The sequence below is a fragment of the Dama dama genome, chromosome 15 (genome assembly GCF_033118175.1).
Source record: "Dama dama isolate Ldn47 chromosome 15, ASM3311817v1, whole genome shotgun sequence".
Taxonomy (NCBI): Eukaryota; Metazoa; Chordata; class Mammalia; order Artiodactyla; family Cervidae; genus Dama; species Dama dama.
The window spans coordinates 96,521,154-96,541,801 of NC_083695.1; the positions used below are offsets into that span (position 1 = coordinate 96,521,154).

Sequence of the window (20,648 nt, forward strand, 5' to 3'; positions counted from 1 at the left end):
TCAGGGGAGACGAGGTCTTGGCCCCAGTCTCCCCGCTGGCTCTTCTGCCTGCCCCTGCCACCAGCCTGTCCCCTCCTGGTCCCCACAGGCCTGCGGAGCTGGGTATGCCCTAGAGCCGTCAGAGCGCAGACCAGGCCGCCCCGCCACAGGGCCGGGACATCAGGGCTGTCAAGTCCCACGCCGGCCACGCCACCGAGAGGCATTTGCAGTGGACATCCCAGCCCTTCCCATCTCCTTGGCAAAGCCCCACAGGGCCAGTGGGTCAGGCTGGGCCCCTGGGAGTCCTGAACACACGGTCACCTTTACCCAGGATGTGAGTCCCAGCCCCGGACAGAAAGCTGGGGCAGGGAGGCCCCGGGGCTCAGGTCACATGGCCACAATCTCCCTGTGAGTTTGGAGGTACTGGCATCTGCACCAGGCGGGGGGCAGAACCAGGCTGGTCCCTGCTTTGGGGGCACAGAAACACAGTTCAGAGGTGATGAAGCTGTTTATTAAAGCACATGGACAGAACCGTGTCCTCATTAGGAGCCAAGTCATGGAGGCCTGGGGCCCCCGGGAGAGCCTGGAGAAACAAGGGGTGGGCCCTTGTGGGGTGGGCCCGGGTACCCCCACCCACCCCCAGAGACTCTCCTCCATCCACGGGGCCCTGGCTTCACGGTGGAGACGCGCAGGCGCCACCCTGTGCAGAACGGGGTGGGGGCTCCTCTGGGCAGCCTGGCAGGGGTCTCAGGAGGAGGCTGAAGACCCCCGAGAGCGGGCCGGGCGCCCCTCACATGATGGCCTGGTGCGGCAGCCCGTAGAGCACCATGTTGAGGGTGATCGGGAGCCGCTCGGAGCCCTGCAGCTGCGGCCGGAGTGCCGCCGGCCCATCCTTCCAGACGTGCGAGGACTCGTCTGGGGAGAGCGGACAGGCACGCGATGCGGGCTCACAGGGACCGACACCCGGGGCCAGCCCGACGGAGGGGATGGTGCCGCGGGCCCTGCCTTCCGCACTGCCCAGGTGTGGACGCTGCGGAGCCACGGGCCAACCTCACCCACTCGCCCGCCCAACGGCTCCCTCACTCACACACCCTCACACACTTGCTCCTACATGCTCACTCACACACCCCCTCACACGCATACTCCCATACTTGCTCACTCACACACTTATGTACACACACACTTGGCTCACTCATGCACTCACTTGCTCACTCATTCAACAAGCGTTTATTGTTTGGCAACCACCTCCTGGCACTGTGGACCACGGGATTTTAAACTTTAAGCTCCTTCTGCACTCTGTATTTGAAGATCTCGTGAGCTAGGCTAAACCTTTCTTAGTTATGGCAGATGCTCCTGTCAGCGTGCTGCTCAAGCTACCTGGTGCTGCACTGGGCTTTTTCACACCAGAATCCATGTGGGACGCTGTTGCTACATGTGGACATTAGGGTTTCATTTGCGCTGGAGGAGTGGGTGGGTTTCCCCCCCAAGAGCACCCTGGGGGGCTTTCAGGGTTTGAGGACTTGAGCCTTTTGAAGATAAAGATGTTCTAGTCATTTGTGTGTTTCTCCCTAAAGACACTGGATGCTAGATTTCACACAGGCTGTGGGCTGTAGGAGGCTGAGGATCCCTGGAAACAGGAGAAGTGAGAGTCCCCCAACCCCACGCCCGAGGGACTGGACGAGGAGAGCCCATTTCTAGTTACCGTGGTAGGCAGTTTCACTGGCTCCCACCTCCTGAAGCAGGCGGGTTGTTCTCCCGATTGGCCTGCCAACCGCCAACAGATCTAGACAAGAACCAGCCTTGAGATGGGCCGTCCACCCCCCACAGGCCCCAGGAGGCCGCGTGGCTGCAGGACTGGGCGGCAGTGCCGGAACCACTCACTTTCCCACAAGACCCGGGCCCGCATCGCGTTGTCCTGCAGGACCGTAGCCCACTGGCTCACCACGATGCTCCCGACCCCCACCAGGCTCAGGAGGATGGCGGTCTCGACTGGCTCCTCCAAGGACAGCTGGAGTTCACTGCAGGGGACCGAGATCGTGGGCTGGCACAAGGGGTCCGGCCCGAGCCGCCCGTCCACAGCCCGAAGAGCGCCAAGCGTGGGGCCCGGTAGCTGGACTCACCATCCTTGAGCTTCTTGAAAAGTCCAGATCCCACCTGCCCACCCACCGCCGGCCCCCCTATGTACACAGTTAAATGCCATTTAGCAAGAAAAGTCATCTCAGGGCACCAGCACATCTCTGGATGGCTCCCTGCGGCCGGCGGGGGGGGGGGGGGCGGCGAGGGGATGAACGCCCAGCAGACGGTGGTCTGCAGTCCCGCTGCCCGCAGCCCCCGCAGCCCTGGGGTGTGTGTGACAGGTGATGTGGGGTGCTGGGGCCAGGTGTCCTCCCCACTGCCCCCTCTGTCTCCGGTCCCAAGCCCAGCTGCCCGAGGCTCCAGCAAGGCCTGTGGTCAGTGCTGGCAGCAACCCCCCCCCACCCCCGGCCCGGGACTTTGCCAGGGCAGAGTCTGGGGGCAGGTCACGGCAGCCGGGCTGCTGTGGGGGGCAGGGCCAATGCCCCAGATGGACGTCCACCGCTCACATGCCCCCCAGGTCTCCCGTCAGGGGCCAGAGGGGGCCCCGGGCACCTCCTGCTCTCCGCGGACTCCGCATGGCGCCGCACGCTCTCGCAGGACTGGGCCAGGTCCAGCAGCACTGCCATCTGACACTCTGCGGTCACAGGCGGGTCTCAGCGGTGGCATGCCCGGGGGCGGGGGGACCTTGTGGGCGGGGTGTCACCCAGGGCACAGGCAGCTGTGGGAATGCAGCCCCCTCTGCCCGAGGCTCAGACTTTGGTCCATTTTCTAGGCCATACGGGGGCCTGCTGCAGCTCCCCGACCTCCAGGAGGGGTTTCGGCTCCCAGCTGCCCCTACGAGGCAGCGGCCTCCTGCGCCCATTGAAACAGGGCCCGGGCCGGAAATGGAGCACGTGGGTGCGGGCATGAGAAAGCCCCACGGCCGAGGCCGACCTCTGCTTACCCGCAGCAGTATGACTGTGGGCCTGCCTCGGGGGCCATCCCCAGTGCAGTCGAAACCTCCAGCTGTGAGCACAGGCTTGGCTGGGGATGAGGGTGGGGGTGGGATATGGGGGCACCTGGGTGGGGTGGGGTGATGCGGGTGCCAGTGGGCAGTGAGAAGAAACTGGGAAACGGGGCCAGAGCCTGCAGTTCAGGTACGAGAACTGGGAGCGGGGGAGGGTTGTGACCAGCACCTTCCAGAAACGCCGGCCCAGCCCTCCTGGACTCTGAAGGCCCAGTCCTAAAGGGTGACCTGCCCCAGCTCCCGAGCCTGCGCTCTCAGAGAAATGGAGGAGGGGACGGAGGCAGGAGCGGCCTCAGCCCCACCCCCAGGCCCTGCTGTGCGGTCCTAAAGCCCCCAGCCCTGCATCAGAGGACCGGAGACACCTGATAAGACGCAGGGTGCGTGCTCTGTCCTTGTGCGAATTCGACCCGTGCCCTGTGCGGGCGGGTGTAGCAGAGAGGCGGGCCTCCGAGGTCTCACCTTCCAAGTTCATGGCGGCCAACCTTTCCACTAATATGTGCGATAGGAAGTTCTCCATCCCGTAGAAGAAGAAGCCTGTGCAGCTGCCCAGAAGCTGCTCCCACTCGGCCTGGCTGCCAAGGCAGGAGAGGAAGAAGAAGCTGGGGCGGGGAGGCGACGGGACTCAGGGCCGCCACCGTGAGCACCCTGTGCCGCGGTCCGCTCCAGGCCTCCCCCGGGCGGTTACTCTGAGTAGCAGCGGAGGGACCTTCCTGCAGCCCAGGAGCCCAAGTCCCCGAGGGCGTTGGCTGGGACGAGACCGGCCCGCAGCTGGCCCCGCCCCGCCCCTCCCAGGCCCCCGCCCCGCCCCGCCCCTCCCAGGCCCCGCCCCGCCCCGCCCCGCCCCTCCCAGGCCCCCGCCCCGCCCCGCCCCGCCCCGCCCTTCCCAGGCCCCCGCCCCGCCCCGCCCCTCCCAGGCCCCCGCCCCGCCCCGCCCCTCCCAGGCCCCGCCCCGCCCCTCCCAGGCCCCCGCCCCGCCCCGCCCCTCCCAGGCCCCGCCCCGCCCCTCCCAGGCCCCCGCCCCGCCCCGCCCCGCCCCGCCCCGCCCCGCCCCTCCCAGGCCCCGCCCCGCCCCGCCCCTCCAAGGCCCCGCCCCGCCCCTCCAAGGCCCCGCCCCCGCCCCTCCCAGGGCCCCGCCCCTCGGCGAGGCGCCGCCTGGAGACCCTTGAAGCTGAGCCGGTGGGAGCGCACCCCCTGGGCCTAGGTCTATCCGGGCGCTGGGACTCTAGGCGCCTCCGGGCAGGGAGGAAGGGGCTGAGGAAACAAGGGGGTCAGGGCGGGAGGGGCCCAGAGGCCAACCTGGGAAACTGCTTACTGCCCAGGTGCCCCGTCCATTTCCCAGTGAACGTGTCTCGGAATCTCTCCAAAATTTCCCGGGTCACGGAGACAGGAGTCAGCATTTCTGCAACCAGAATGGGACGGTGACCAGAATGGGATGGCGTCGCGGGTGCGGCCACGGGGTGGCCCTTGGTGCGGCGGGCGCCCGGGGCCTGGCTCCTCACGGGCGAGGAGCCTGGGGGAGTGGAGGGGTGGCGCCCGTTCCCTCCTCTGTGAAGACGCTGAAAACCAGCTCAGCCCAAGAGCCAAGGAATCGTCCCAGAGCCGCGGGGCCGACCCTCTGCCACAGGTCCACACCTGGTGGCGGCACCCTGCCAATTCAGGGGTCCCTGTCACACGCTGTTGACCTGCCCTGGCTGCCGACGAGAGGCCGGGTGGGTCTCGGAGCACACGGCCACCGTCCCCCTTCCCCAGGGGAGGTGAAGCAGGAGCTGGCCCAGGGCCACATGGAGGCAGGGCAGAGGCTCAGAGGCCAGCACCCAGGCCTCCATGTTCCCAGTGCTGGGGGCGGCCCGTGGCGGGGAGCACTCACCTGGGCCTTGGGCCTCCTCATAGGGGTCCACGACGACTGGGCCTTGGTTAAGGAGAACTAGGCCCCAGGATCCGTGTCTGGGGTGGGTGAAGCATCAAAGGATACACTTGAAGTTGTCCGAGTCGACGAGGACGCAGTGGGAGGGGACGATGCGGGGCATGCTGCCCTGTGAAGACAGGCAGGAGTCCCTCGGGGTGTGGCCTGCGGGCAGAGCTGGCCCGCTCCAGCCAGGGGCCCGGCCTCAGGCTCCCAGGCCCTGGGGCTCAGCGGGGCCGAGACCACCTACCTTCCTGGCCTTCCGTGTTGCGCCCCTCTTCTTGTGGTCTTTGCCTCTGCTCTCCTTCTTCATGTTCCCTTCTGCTGAGACAGTAACAGGAAGTGGGGTCATGGAGCTAGACAGAGGCACAAGGATTGAGGGCACTAGACACCACTGAATCGTTCACTTGAAAATGGTTAATTTTATATTATGTGAATCTCACCTCAATGTAAAAACAAGCACTGAGAACAGTTGATTTTAATTTTGGTAAATCTGAAATGGCAGTAATTTCTCAAATGTAAAAGCTCCCAGGGCTGGGAAAGGCCTGGGCCAGGAGGTCACAAGAAAGGAACAGTTGCCAGAGGCGCCCAGGCCTGCACACCTGACCATTCACACACCACGCGGGTCACCTGCCGATGTGCGTGCCGCCTGCCCACTCATCGCGGGCGGGCGCTGTTTGCTGGCTGCTCGGCCTCCTGAGAGTTCACACCGTCTGCTCCCTGCCCGTCCCTCTCCTGGTGGAGGGAACTGACCTCTGCGGAGGCTTCCAGGTGAGCACAGATGTAAGCACTGACATGGGGGTTCTCTGCCGAGGCCTGACTTTACGGGGCACACAGGAGGCAGCCTGCTCTAGATTCAGATCAATTCTTCCATCAAGAAGAGGCGTTCACTCCACTCCTGGCTTGCTAAGAATTTCTGTTGTGAACACATGCATCATCTGAGATGTTTACAGGTTCATTTTCCCTTTACTCTCTTCACCTGTGACATCTATAGGTTTTAAGATCAGACGGGGTGGTGAAATGTTATATTTTTCTTTCTTTCCTATTCTTGAGCAGTGCAGGCGTCAGGGTCACCCCTGGCCAGCAGAAGATAGACTTTTCCCTTCTACCTGGGAGATGTGAACAGACTGACAAGAACAGTTTCTTGGAATTTTGGTAGAATTCAACAGAAAAAAAATGGTAAAACTGGTATTTTTGTGGGGGAATGTAAATCTGTTGATCTTTCTTTCTTGGCTATGAGGCTGTTGGGGTTTTCTTTCCTTCTTGAGTCTCGAGTTCTTTTTCCCTAGGATGTTGTAAAAAATTTGCCTAAATTTTTGAATATATTGCCACAAAGTTGTTCACAATAGTCTATTATCTTAAATATCTAATGCTCTTTAGAGTTTGTGTCTCTTTTATTTCTAATATTGTATATTTGTACCTTTATTTTTTTCTGGATCATTCTCACAAGAATGTGTCTATTTTACGAGTTTTTTTTTTTTTTATTTTCTCAAACAACCAATGTTTATCTTTGCTTCCAATTTTGTTGGTGTCTGTTCATGTATTTTTTGTAGGCTTTCCTTTGCTTTCTTCGTTTTTTCTTTTGTTTTTTTGTTTTTGCTGCTCTTGCTCTAACTTCCCAAATTAGATGCTCAGCTTAAAGCCTCCAGCCCTTTTCCTCTCGAGTCTGCTGTAATCCAGTCTTTTTGACATTTCTGTGGTCACTTCTTCTGAGTCCCATGAGCTGAGCTATTTAGAAGTCACTGTTTTAAAATTTCTGAAATATGGGGATTTAAAAAAAAAAATCCATCTTTTGGGAACTGGTATCTGACCCAGTCACACATGGTCTCAGCCTGTTTCTCTAATTTCTAGATACAAGATCCATGTGTCCATGAGGCCGAGTTTGTTAGCTTTGTTGCTCAAAGCCTGTCTGTGCCCTTCCTGCTCATGCCGGCAGTGCTGGCCGCGGGCTGGACTCGCCCATCGCCAGCGTGGGCCCCAGCCTCGCCCCAGGTTCTTGCCACTTGTGCTTCCCCTGTTTGGGGCTCCTTGGTCACCGAGTGACGGCCCTGCCCCGCGGGGCCCGAGGCGATAAAGGTGGCTCCGCTGCAGAGAGAGAAGGCGCCCTTCCAGTGGCACCGGGCACCTCTCATGTCTTCCTCTGCTTGCCGGCTGCCGTGGCTCCTCTCTGGTCAGGAGTCGGGCGCTCAGACAGCGCCGACTGGCATGCTCTGGCTCACTCTGCCTTTAGTGGCAGGTGGGGCCGCTCACCTTTTTGGCTCTCGATCTAATGGACGGGTCCTGGCACCTCGCCCTGCTGTTCTGTGTGTGGGTCTCCATCACTGGCTGCTTGTAACTTGACTGAGGTCTTGGTTCACTTGTTTCTCTTGCTTATTTCCCCTCTTTATTGGTTTGGAATTTATACACCAGTTGTGTTCTTTTGTGGTTATCCTTAAAGGTTTGCCGTGAATAATTAACATTCAAAGAGCACTCCTCCAGCCTGAGGGTTCCAGGCTCTGAGAAGTCCTCACTCAGGGGTATGCGGAATCCTTCTTTTTCATCCCCACTCAACACTGCTTCGGAAAGACAGCTCACATTCACGCAGTGTGCTCGCTACTTTATGGTGAGAGTTTGCGTTGGTGCTGTTGCTGCTGTAACAAATTACCACAAATGCAGGGGCTTCAAACAACAGTTCTAGAGGCCAGAAATCAAAAGGGGTCCCACTGGGTTAAAACCGAGGTGTGCTCAGGGCCGGGTCCTCCTCAAGGCTCCAAGCACGATCGGCAACCTTGCCTTTTCCAGTCCCTGGAGGCGCCAGGAGCTCATTCCACTCCCTCCGTGCCCGCCCCCTGCCTGTTTTCAGGACCCTGGTGATGGCACGGGGCCACCCAGACAATCAGGACAATGTCCCCACCTCAGGATCTGTCACTAGCCACACCCGCGAAGGCCCTTTTGTCACGTCAGGTCGCATCCTCTTGGGGCCTGGGGATCAAGAGAGGGACATCTCTGGGACGTTGTCCTGCATCACCGCCGGATGCCCACAGGATGATCTGCTCTTCCAGACAACGCTGGCAATGCAGAGCAGTGCAGACAGGAAGGCCCTCCAATAATGGTGTGCAGACAGCTGGGGCCTCACGCGGAAAAAAGAAAACTAACCCTTAACTGTACACAAAAACCAGTATCCGGTGGAAGGTAGACAAAAACATGAAAGGTGAAGAAAAAGAGACATGGAGGACATCACAGAGTATCTTCATGGTCTTCAGGTAAGAAAATATATGTTTTATTTTAAAAGACCTCATAAGCACGAGGTGTTAAGTTTTGAGAAGATGGATACGCTGGACTCTATTCAAATACTTTGTTCATGGAGAGGTACCAGGTACCAGTGAAGAGATGAGCTTGAGAAGGAGATTGGCAGTTCAGACAAGTGATCAGAAAATGTATGCGGACCTAACGAACAAAACCTGGAACACCCAAGGCAAAAACTGGCGAAAAACTAGAACAGATTCTCACAACGAAGACATCAAATAGCCCATAAAATGTGAAAGGGGTGGGACTCCCAGCCGCAGGGGTGCAAATGGGCGGGGCTTGTACCAGGCTCCACCCACCCACCCCACTCCTGCTTGTGCTCTGGGTGGGCCAGGAACCCAGGGTCTCTTCCACCCTTAATTTCTGGCCCATTAGTGTCCTTTGATTTAAGCTGATTTCCTTAAAGAAGCATGTTTGGGGCCAGGCCTTGCATTTCCATCCAGGGAGGGGATCTTCACCTTTTGATATGGGTGTTTTGACCTTGCACGGAGACTGATTACTGGGGTGCTGGGGTGCAAACACACCATCTTGCTGTTTTATTTCTCTCTGTCCTGTCTCTGCTTTCTCCGTGTCCCCTCCTCCTGGCTGCTTCTGGTCAGTCCTGCTGTTTCATGATTCTCTTTCCTCTTCTTCATCGAGTCCCAGCTGCATGTTTCTGTCTCCGTGTCCAGTTGCTGTGCTGGCCGCAGGTCGCTGGCCGCTGGTTGGTCAGCACATGACTCTCACCCACAGCCCTTGCTGCCCCACACGTTCATTTATATAATGCTGTAAACCCCACCACACATTGCTGTTAATTTTTAATGTCAACATCTCTTAAAGAGATTTTAAATTAAGAAAAAAGTTTTAATGGCCCACCCACCCTTTTCCAGCTTCTGGTGTTTATTTCTTTGTGTAGACGTGGACTCCCACCTTTTTTTCCCTGCCTGGAGAGCATGCTCAGCCTTTCTTGTGGGGTAAGCAGGCCTGCTGGGAAGAATTCAACTCATCTGTTTCTGAAAAAGAATTTCACCACTGTTCTTGAGAGTTATTTTTTAAAATATCCACATTGATAGATATTTCTTTTTTTATTTCTGTAATAATTTAAAGACGTCCTTCACTACTTGTGTCATTTCAGCTGAGAAGCCTGCTGTGCCTCTTGTGTTTGCTTCTTGATACACAGGGTGTCTTTTCCCCTTCAGTCCAGTTCAGTCGCTTAGTCGTGTCTGACTCTTTGCGACCCCATGGACCGCGGCACACCAGGCCTCCCTGTCCATCACTAACTCCCAGAGTTTACCCAAACTCATGTCCATTGAGTCAGTGATGCCATCCAGCCATCTCATCCTCTGTTGTCCCCTTCTCCTCCTGCCCCCAATCCCTCCCAGCATCAGGGTCTTTCCCATTGAGTCAGCTCTTCGCATCAGGTGGCCAAAGTATTAGAGTTTCAGCTTCAGCATCAGTCCTTCCAGTGAATATTCAGGAATGATTTCCTTTAGGATGGACTGGGTGGATCTCCTTGCAGTCCAAGAGACTCTCAAGAGTCTTCTCCAACACCACAGTTCAAAAGCATCAATTTTTCGGTGCTCAACTTTCTTTATAGTCCAACTCTCACATCTGTACATGACTGCTGGAAAAACCATAGCTTTGACTAGACCGGCCTTTGTTGGCAAAGTAACATCTCTGCTTTTTAATATGCTGTCTAGGTTGGTCATAGCTTTTCTTCCAAGGAGCAAGCGTCTTTTAATTTCATGGCTGCAGTCACCATCTGCAGTGATTTTGGAGAACAAAAAAATAAAGTCTGTCACTGTTTCCCCATCTATTTGCCGTGAAGTGATGGGACCGGATGCCATGAGCTTAGTTTTCTGAATGTTAAGTTTTAAGCCAACTTTTTCACTCTCCTCTTCCACTTTCATCAAGAGGCTTTTTAGTTCTTCTTCACTTTCTGCCATAAGGGCAGTGTCATCTGCATATCTGAGGTTATTGATATTTCTCCCGGCAATCTTGGTTCCAGCTTGTGCTTCAATCAGTCCAGCACTTCGCATGAAGTACTCTGCATATAAGTTAAATAAGCAGAGTGACAATATACAGCCTTGACATACTCCTTTCCCTATTTGGAACCAGCCTGGTGTCTCACGTCCCATTCTAACGGTTGCTTCCTAACTTGCATACAGATTTCTCAAGAGGCAGGTCAGGTGGTCTGGTATTCCCATCTCTTTAAGAATTTTCCAGAGTTTGTTGTGGTCCACACAAAGGCTTTGGCATAGTCAATAAAGGAACTCTCTTGCTTTTTCAGTGATCCAATGGATGCTGGCAATTTGATCTCTGGTTCCTCTGTCTTCTCTAAATCCAGCTTGAACATCTGGAAGTTCACGGTTCACATACTGTTGAAGGCTGGCTTGGAGAATTTTGAGCATTACTTTGCTAACATGTGAGATGAGGTGCAATTGTGCAGTAGTCTGAGCATTCTCTGGCATTGCCTTTCTTTGGGATTGGAATGAAAACTGACCTTTTCCAGTCCTGTGGCCACTGCTGAGTTTTCCAAATTTGCTGGCATATTGAGTGCAGCACTTTCACAGCATCATCTTTTAGGATTTGAAATAGCTCAACTGGAATCCCATCACCTCCTCTAGTGATGCTTCCTAAGGCCCACTTGACTTCACACTCCAGGATGTCTGGCTCTAGGTGAGTGATCACACCATCATGATTATCTGGGTCGCGAAGATCTTTTTTGTCCAGTTCTTCTGTGTATTCTTGCCACCTCTTCTTGGCTCTTTTCCCCTTGGCTGCTTGCAAAATACTCCACCACTGGTTTTAATCACTCTGACTACAATGGTCCCTTTGTAGTTTTCTTCGTTTCTTGTGTTCGGGATTCACTGAACTTCTTGGGTCTGCAAGATGACGGTTTTCATGAAATTGGGGGGAAAACTGGTCATTATGAACTCAGATGTTCCCCCTGAGAAAACTCCTCTACAGGCAAATTCATTGCTTTACCTCGTCCAGCAGCTCACTGCCGCTCTGTTCTGTTTCCCCCAGTTTTTTGGTTCTGTTTTTCCCCCAGTTTGTTTCTTTAATCTCTTCAAGCTCACGAGGCTTCCCTCTTGCCGTGCCGGCTGCAGCAATGCTGCCCAGGGCGTGTCTCTCCTCAGCAGAAGCTCAGTTCGGGTCCACTTCACGCCTTGCACGTCTCTGCTCACCACACTCCACCTCCCACCACCTCCTGACACGTGGGCCACAGGCCCAGGGCCTGCTGAATGGTTTGTTGGCTGACTCTATCACCTGCGTCATTTCTGCTGCTGCTTTTGACTGATTTTTCTTTAGCGGTCTTTGAAGGCAAGTACTTTTTGATTGGATGTCAGACATTTCAAATTTTACCTTGTTGGGTCCTGGATTTTTTTTTTTTAATTCTTTACATCTGAAACCTTATTTTGAGACACAGTTAGGTTACCTGGAAACAGTCTGATGCCTTGAGGAGTATTTCAGCTCTGGCGGTGGGGCTGACACCGGCTCCCATGGACAGAAGCCGCACCCTCAGCCCCTGTGCCCGATGCTGGCGGCCATGAGGTTTCTTTCTGGGTGTCGTCTCCACGCGCGCCTGCACTGGGTCACGACTGGGTCGCAGCTGGGGACGGAGGGGACCCTCTGCGTGTCTCTCCTCCCAGGATCGCCATGTGTCCACAGTCCCCCTCTGCTCACCTTGGGGAGACCGCTGGGCTCTGCCTGGGCCTCCCCTCACATGCTGCAGCCTGAGACTCTCCGGGCAGAAAGCTGCGGCTCAGCTGCCTGTTTTCCTCTCTTGGGGATCGCTGGGCCCACTGCCTGGTTGCCAATATCTGATAATTGGTGCTTCATGTATTTTTGTCTGGGTTTTGGTTGTTTCAGCTGGAACGGCATATCTGGTCTCTTTCACCTTATCTTGGGTGAAAATAAAAGTCCAATCTCTTTATCTTTAATGTAATTTGATATTTATCATAGTGAAACATACATGCCAGAAACCACACGGCACAAATGTACCACCTGGAGGATGTTTGCATGCCCTGCATGTTCGTGAAACAGAGTGACCGTGCCTGGCCCGCCCCTGCCCCCAGGCCAGGCCAGGCCTGCCGGCCCTCTCCCTTGCTGCCTCTCACCATCTAATCGATGACCAACTGTATCGCTGGCCGGTGACCACCAGCCCCCTCCTTACAGACAGACGTTTGTGAGGTCAGGAGGGAAGTTAGGGTCCTGCCTGGGGTACACTGGCAGCTGTCAGAGCGCTGGCTCATGGAAGGTGCTCCCCAAGCACCTCCAGATGCACCAGGGCCTTGAAAAGCAGGGCGACTCTGCCGACCGCCTCTTGACAAGAGCTGCGCTCTTACCGTGAGAGCCATCTGCACGTTTCAGGTGTCCGCCCAGCCCTCACCTGGCTCCTCTCTGCGGAGGCGATTGCACAGCATCTGGAGAGAAAACTCCCGCGACAGCGAGGAGACCAGCCCGTCGTCGAACACGGAGAGCCCTTCCAGCGGCAGCTCCAGCAGATGCCTGTCCGCGATCAGGATGACGTCGTCTGCGACCTCGGGCTGCACTGCGGGGGGAGGGGGGGAACGCAGCGGCTACCGCCCCCTGGAGGCAGCAGACCCCTGCCCCTCGCCACCCCCACCCCCACCCCGCGAGGGACTCGGCGAGGAGGCTGAACTGGGCACAGCCAGGGCCTGGACACCGCCTGGTGGGGGGACGGCATGTCCTCTGTGGTGCCGAGGGCCGCCCGCGCTCCGTAGGCACTCCTGAGGCAAGTGCTGGAGCCTCGGCTCCTCCCAGCAAGGAGCCCCTTCAAGGGACGGGAGGTTGTGCTAGCCCCGCTCCCCGAGGACCGTCCAGAGGGGCCCGTGGCCGCCGGGGCAGCTCCGTTACAGAAAGTGTGGCGGTGCTCCCGGGACCCCACGGCTGCTCCGGCCGTCAGCCCCTGAGGGTGACGGTGACATCGCCATGGTCTCTGGCCCTCGGCTTGCCGGGGGGCCTGAGGGCGGGGTGGGCAGCGGGAGGTTGCACGTGGCCTGCCAGGGCACCGATCAGCACCACCCAGAGCAGGCCAGGCCCCAGGCCCCGCTCACCCTGGGACAGGGACGCTTTCCTCTCCTTGTCTTTGCCCTTGGTTTTTCCAGAATCTGAAACAACCACGGGGATCGGTGCTCTGAAAGCAAAGGCACAGATTCAGGTTGAAAAAACCCATGAACACCACTGAGAAGGGGCAGTGAGTCCTCGGGGCAGCGCGTCACCAGGGCAGCATCAGGGCATGAGGCTCCCCACGCTCCCTGCTGGGGGCCCGTCTCCCGAGACCGGGGCATGGACGTGAACACATTGAAATCAGGACGCTCTGACCTGCTGGCTAATCAGGGAGTCCATGTGCTGACCCCTCCACCTTCCTTCCCCCCAAACCCAGATCCACAGGCCCTTTGCCAGGCTCTTCCCTTCCACCACACCCAGACCAGAGGGCAGCGGGGGTCCGCGTGGCAGGGACGTCCCCCAGAAAAGGTCTGGGGCAGGGCCAGACGTCCCCCCGACGGAAGGCGGGCAGAGCCCAGCTTCTGTCTCTGAGGGCCCGTGGTCTCTCCAGGTCAGTCCCTGGCCCGATCCCGCAGAGAAAGAAGCCTGGGGCGTGGCCTCAGCCGCACAAACTCTGACCTTCCCACGCCCACAGCCAGCCGCTTGGCTCGCCGCGGGGCTCAGGGCTGCAGGCTGAGCTGGCTTTTGCATGGAGCCCCCGCCTGCCCACCCTCACCCTGGGCGTCACACTGCTTGGGACCTGTGCGCACCTGTGGGGAAAGGGACGCCGTGACCCTCCGCCCCCAGGGTTCCAGCAGTCCGGCTAGAACTCGGGGGCCCGAGCCCCTCGGGAGGCGACCCTGGGCGGTACCTGGGCTCCGGGGGGCAGCTGAGCAGCGGGAACAGCGGCTGCAGGTACTGCTCCATGGACTTCAAGACCACCTCGAACCTCAGCAGAGCGCGGTCCTCCCCCGTCGGGTGCACGCCTTCCGACTTCTCCTCAACCCAAACAACCGCCGAGGTCAGAAGGTGTCAAAGGGGGCCCCCTGGAGCCCCCAGGCGGTGAGAAGGAAGGGGCCAGACACTGCAAGCGACCCCCAGGAAAGGCCCCGCTCAGAGCCAGGGCACTCCTCTGCTGGCACAGCAGGGGCGTCTGCACCAGGCTTGGCTCAAGGACTCAAAGCAGAGTTGGCGCCGGGTCTGGTTGGGGAGCCTGACCTGGGGTCCGGCAGTGCCGGGCGGTGGTCCCTGCCCTGCCCGTGGGCTCGGGTCTCACCAGGCCAGTGCTCAGGGCCATGTCCTCACTGTAGGCCTCAGCCTGGGCCTGCTCCCGGAACTGCTGGACACTGGCCAGCAGGTGGGACAAGTCAGCGGGGCTCACGGCCACCCGAGCCACCTTGCAGGAGCCTGCGGAGACAGAGGCGCGTTGCCACACAGGGCCTCACAGACCACCCTTCTGGCTGAGAGCACTACGGGTGGAACGCTGTGCACCGCCGGACTGATGGGGGGTGGCAAGCTATGGGCAACGCTTTGGGACCTTCCCCAGAAGGAGTCAGCGCCAGAACCCTGGAGAGGGGACGGCCAGAGAGGCTGGGAAGGAAGGCGGACAGAAACTCGGCATCCGCAATGTGCCCAGGCTGTGTGCAGGCACCGTGAGGGCTCAGCAGGGAACGGGGTCTGGCCCCCAGCAGGGGTCAGGCTGGGGGGTGTCACTCCTGTTGACGTTCAGGAGCGGGGCACCAGGAAGTATCCAGGGGGCCCTGGGGCAGAGCAGACGGCTCTCCATCTGTGGCTGTAGTGAACGGGCAGGTGGAATGAAGTGCTGAGGCCTAGGGAGGAGCTGGAGGGGGAATGCTGGGGGGGTCTCCCCAGTGGGAGGCACACGGGCCAGGCTCTGCTGCTTCCGCCTGATGCCCCCTCCCTACCTGGGAAAGATGCCTGAATGGGGGCTGGCAACCCCTGGGTCTCTGTCTGCCCCGCCCCCCAGGGACACCCCAACCCCGCACAGGGCGGTGCTGTGGCACGACTCACCCCCTGTCTGGAGTATTCTGCCTTTGGCTGCAGGGACGGACTTGGTTTTGTCGTAGGAGGCGCCATACAGACAGGTCCTGTTGGCAGGACGGGGTGGGGTCCCAGAGGAACCCTGAAGAGGCCGACTCTGGGCCACCCCCCCCACCCCCCGCCGCCCCAACATGAGCCCCTCCCTTGAACCTCAGCCAAGTGAGGACGTGGAGTCACATGGCCTCCCCCCCACCCGCTCGCCCGCCCACAGCACTTTGCAGCGTGGCGAGGCTGGCAGACCGGGGTGTCTGCTGCAGTTCCACCGTGCCCTTTAGATCAGGGCTGTGTGCTGGCAGGAGGCGGCACTGTGCCAGGCCCCCCGCCGTCATACCCGTCAGCCTGGGCACCCTGGCAGAGGGGTGGTCCACCCTCCCCATCCCAACGGGCAGCCCACCCCGGCCCGTGCTGTGTCCACAGTGACCGCCGGCGCAGGGGGCAGGGCCCTGGGAGCGGCTGGGGAGCAGGGGAGAAGGCCTCACCCGTCCCTGGAGTGGTGCAGGAAGATGACCCGAACGGTGGGAGGAATGTCATTCAAGAGGTTAAAGTGCTCTTCGGTGACGCGGAGGTTTTGCCAAGCCTGCGGGTGACCCTCAGGGTCAGTGTGGGCCGGCGGCCGCCGCCAGGGGGCAGCAGAAGCGCGCGGACCTCGCCGCGGCACCGCCGAGCAAGGCACGGACCCAGCCGCGTGGAGGGCCCGTCCGCTCCGCCCCTCCGCTCCCCGCGGCCCCGCGGCGCCCCCGCGCAGACACAGGCCCCGAGGCCCGCAGTCAGTCTCCCAGCCCGTAGATGGTGCGGTTCAGCCCGCCTGCGCCCCGGTCCCTTTGCTGCGGGTCTGCAGCAGGAGCCGCCGGCAGCCCGCAGACCACCCTCAGAGAGGAGCCGCTCACGCCCTCCCCCCGCTTTCTGATGAAATGAGCTTCAGGTTTGCAGGGGCTGACCAGTGTCCACAGTCAGGTCCCCTGCAGGGGGCGCGGGGAACGCCTGTTCCAGCGGAGCAGACGGATCGAAGCAGGATGCTCCCCAAGCTGGGGGATGGGTCACAGGGGCCAGACCTCCTCAGCTCCAGCGGCCTCCGCCCAGTGTCCCGGGTCCCTCCAGGCTGGCACCCGTGGCAGCTGACCCTGTTGCCCTTTTTGCCTGCAGTGTCCCGTTGGGAAGGCACAGCCTCTCATCCGTCTGTGGCCAGGGGGCACAAATACTGCTGTGACGTCTGTTCTTGGGGACCACAGCCGGCAGGAAGAGTTGCTGGGTTGAACTCACTTCCCAAGGGGCTACTTGCGGAGGGACCCTAGCCACCCCACCCCACCCCCCCGGGGCCCCCTCCTCTTCAGCCCTGGGTGCTCTCCGCCCCTCTGGTGGACGTCCAGTAGTGCATTTCTCTGATGACCAGTGAAGCTGGGCAGCGTTTTAAGGGTTTACTGGCTGTTTGGGTGTCTTCTGTGACAGTCCAGCCGCGTGCATTTCCTCTCTTGGAGGGTCAGTCTCTCTCCTTCCGAGAGCCACCTCCTTTCTCCACACGGGATTCCAGCTCCCGGTCACTCGTGTGTGCTGGACCTCCTCTGAGGTTTGCCTTTGACTCCCGGGCTGTGGTTCTGATGAACAGAGGGTTAGCAGCATGTAGTAAAGTTTGTACCTCCTTCCCGGTGATGAGGAGGCTCGTCTCCGAAAGCTTCCTCCGTGAGCTCCACTGCATCACCTTCTCGGGGGGAGCCATCCCCCGGGCGGGGCTGCACCGTCCCCTCCCCGCCTGAGTGTCGGCCTCGACGTGCGTCAGGCGTGTGCGGTGGGCCTGTTCCTGGCCTTTTTCTGTCGTGTCTTCTCTTCCGCCGCTTCAAGCAGGTCTTGCTATCTTGTTCGGAAGCTGCCACTTCCTTACAAACGTGTTCACACAGAGTCTTCCTCCCCCAGACGCGGCTGCCTCTCTCAGTCAGTTCTTTTTCAATTTTCCTTAAAGAGGTTTATGGCTTTGGGGGTAGAGATCATATGTCTTTTGTTAGATTTTCCTTAGGTGTTTGATTGGGTTTGATGTCACTGAAAATGGTGTTATTCAGACACTGTAGCCGCTTGTTTGTAACTGGCGTGTAGAGATGCAATCATCGGGACGGCCGTCAGTCGTGACCTGCCGTCTGCATGCTGTGTCTCAGAGTTGATGACTTTTAAGGCCCATAATCATGTTGACTCTGAATAATCAGTTTTACTTCTTCCTTTTCAATGCTTCTGCCCTTTATTCCTTTTCCTAGTCTAACTATTCTATTGAATAGAAGTATGATAGCTTTCTTGTGTCATTTCAACTCTAAGAGAAAAGTTTTCAGAATTTTTCTGAAAATTAATGTATAGTATGATTTTTGCTATAGGGTTTTAAAGACATCCTTTATCAAATTAAGGAAATTATCTTCTTAGTAATATGGAAACATACATTGCCGTATGTAAGCCAGAAAGCCAATGGAAGCTGCTGTGTGACTCGGACCTCAATCCGCGGCTGGGTAACAACCTAGAGGGGTGGGATGGGGAGGGAGGTGGGCAGGGACGTGGGTAAACCCACGGCTGATTCACGTTGATGCTTGGTAGAAACCAGCACAATACTGTAAAGCAATTACCCTTTAATTAAAAACAAATAAATTTAAAAAAAATTATCTCCTATCTTGATTTTTTGAAATCATGGGCTGGTGTTGAATTTTGACAAACGGTTTTTCTGCATCTATCAAGATGGGCTTACGATTTTCTCCTTTTCCTCCTGTTAGTACGGTGGACTATACTGAATGAGTTAAAATACTAGATTGCATGGTGCACAGCACCTGATCCTCCTGCGTTATCCCTTTCACAGTTCCTGGGTCTTCTTGCTGATACTGTGTGTCCACGGTGATAAGAGATTTTCCCCGCATGTGAGGTCCTCGTTGGGCCTTCAGTATGGAGGCTCGCGGGGCCTCTCTGAGGACAGTCACGGAGTGTTCCTCTTGCTCCTGGCCCCTGAAAGATCATTTCTTCCTTCAGTGTTTGGCGGAATTTGTTGATGAAGCCAACTGGGTCTGGGACTCTCTTTGTGACGGTGTTAAGACACTTGAGTGTTAAGTGTCAAGACACTTCTGGAAGAGAGATTAAGTTATTCAGATTTTCTGTTGTCAGCTTCGGTAGGTTATATTTTTTGAGGAATTTTTCCATTTCATTCAAATTGTCAAATTTATTAGACTAAGGTTATAAGAACAATCTCTTACTAGTTTTTTGATGTCTGAAGGATCTCATGATGTCATATTACCTATCCTGAAATTTCTGTCTTCCCTCTTTTCTTTGTCAGGTCTTCCTAAGTGTTTATCAATTTTACTATTAGTAGTTTTCCCCTTGGAACCCATTCTTGCTATTATTGATTTCCTCTGCTGTAGGCATGATTTAATATCATGGGTTTTGTTGTTCTATCTCTCATTTGTTTTCCTTTTTTCTTAGATGTTTTTATTCTAGCTTTTTGAAATCAAAGTATAAATCACTGTTTTTGTAAGGCTTTCTTTTTGTGCTCAAGGGTGTATTTTTTCCCCTAAACTCTGTTTTAGACAAGTCTCCTAAGTTTTCTTATATAGTATTTTCATTGTTTAAGTCAATTTAAAATATTTTGTAAACTCCATTATCATTTCTTCTTTGACCAATTGATGATGATAAACATACTGTTGAATTTCAAGGAAACTGCAGCTTTTTTTCACATGGATCTTTTAGTTATTGATTTCTGTTTTAATTTCCTTGTGGTTAGAAAACAAACTGAATGATCTCAGTGCTTTGGCATTTGCTGAGGCATCCTGTGGCCAATGATGGTCGGCTTGGTAAAGGCTCCGCCCACAGACTGTCTCCCCGTTCCCTGAACGTCAGGCCAAGTCCGTTCAGACCTCCCGCACTCGGGGACGATTCTGCACACTCCTGCAGGTTGCTGCTGCTGCTGCTTCTCCTTCTACCAGCAACTGAGAGGATGGGTCCAGCCTCCCCACGGAGCCGAGGATCTGTCTGCGGCTCCTGTCTGGGTCGGTTCTGTTCACACATTTGAAACTCTCCCTGGTGCTCACGGGCTGGGGACGCGGGTCCCCGCTGACTGGCCACTGGGTCGTCCCCTCCAGTACCGTGTCTCAGCAGAGCCCTGCTGGGCTTTCAACTGATGAGTCTTGCCAGGGTTTACAGACTGCCTCTCACCCCTCCAGGCGGGCCCCGCCCTGCAGGAGGGCGGTTCCTGTCCCTGGGTCACAGGGCTCTTGGCCTGGAGACATTTTTGGGGTGTCACGTGGGAAGGCGCTGGAGGCCAGGGCTGCCGCTAGCACCCCTGGCACACACAGGACGGCCCGCACAGAGTGTCATCCCATCCCTACTGGTCAGAAGGAGAAAGGCAGCCTGGCCCGAGGGGTACGAGGTGGGCCCACACCAGCGGTCACAGAAGCCCCATGGAGGAGGAGGGCGGGATTTACCAGAGCATTCTGGCCTGTTTTCTGTATTCAACTTCATCAAGTTTAATTTCTTTAGGTCTCCAATTCACATTTGCTAGTCCAAATAAAAGAGGAGGTGCTATGAGCTACCATGCTCTGCACATTTCTTCCAAAATTAAATTCTAAGACTTGGCTGAATATAAAATATTTCCTAAAACACAGCATAAACTGAAACGGACCCCCCCCAGAGCCCCATCCTCCCCCCTCCTCTTCGTGACCACCACAGGCCTGGGTGTCTGTGCTGTGAGTTCGCAGAGTCTCACCAGTGCTGAAGGTGGGCTGCTCTCCCCACTGGGCCCATGAGAAGCTGCAGCTCAGAGAGGGTGAGTGGCCCCCCCCAGAACCACACAGCAAGCGGGAGGCAGCACCGGGATCTGCACCCGGTCCGAGGGCATCTGCAGAGCTGCGGGGTGGGGCAGGCTCAAGGGCGGCCTCGGCTTGGTTACCTTGGATGTGGCGGCCAGCCTCTGCTCCACGCTGGCACAGAGGTTGGTGGAGGTCCTCTCCTGGCGCCTCAGTCTGTCCTGGAGCTGCAGCAGCGCGGCCAGCTGTGAGCTGCTGGTGTTGGCCGTGGCTGCGAACAGGACATCGCGCATCCTCTCGGAGGCCGAGCAGCTCTGAAACAGACGGTGGAGGCTGCCGGGGGGGCCCGGGCACTGCCCATGGCAGGTGGGCACCCAGGCGCTTCTCCAGGCGGCTGGCACAGCCGACAGGCCGGGCGAGCCCGCCTTCACCGTGGAGCCCGCGGGCTGCCGGCTCGGGATGCGGGGAGGAGAGCGCTCTGCTCTCCCCTGAGCCCCAGGAACACAAGTTTGGGGGCTTCCGCTGCTCGTGCGCCCATGGGAACTGTGATGGGGGGCCAGACGCCCTTCTCTTGGTACCCGGGGTG

General features: G+C 57.4%; 1 protein-coding gene across 1 annotated transcript in view; it reads right to left on the reverse strand.

Moving 5' to 3' along the window:
- Nucleotides 1-525: 525 nt before the first annotated feature.
- The window catches only part of CFAP46 (cilia and flagella associated protein 46), a 99,333-nt gene continuing 79,210 nt past the window's right edge, over nt 526-20,648 (reverse strand). Inside the window, exons 43-58 of the mRNA XM_061162951.1 lie at nt 20,206-20,376; nt 15,785-15,882; nt 15,276-15,352; nt 14,521-14,651; nt 14,116-14,240; nt 13,313-13,392; nt 12,625-12,786; nt 5,215-5,285; nt 5,034-5,094; nt 4,929-4,964; nt 4,358-4,460; nt 3,521-3,633; nt 2,608-2,689; nt 1,861-1,997; nt 1,682-1,762; nt 526-894 (exon numbers count right to left, since the gene is read on the reverse strand). Coding sequence (XP_061018934.1) covers nt 770-894; nt 1,682-1,762; nt 1,861-1,997; nt 2,608-2,689; nt 3,521-3,633; nt 4,358-4,460; nt 4,929-4,964; nt 5,034-5,094; nt 5,215-5,285; nt 12,625-12,786; nt 13,313-13,392; nt 14,116-14,240; nt 14,521-14,651; nt 15,276-15,352; nt 15,785-15,882; nt 20,206-20,376 — 1,653 coding nt within the window. The 3' untranslated portion in view covers nt 526-769. The remainder of the gene's footprint in view (nt 895-1,681; nt 1,763-1,860; nt 1,998-2,607; nt 2,690-3,520; nt 3,634-4,357; nt 4,461-4,928; nt 4,965-5,033; nt 5,095-5,214; nt 5,286-12,624; nt 12,787-13,312; nt 13,393-14,115; nt 14,241-14,520; nt 14,652-15,275; nt 15,353-15,784; nt 15,883-20,205; nt 20,377-20,648) is intronic.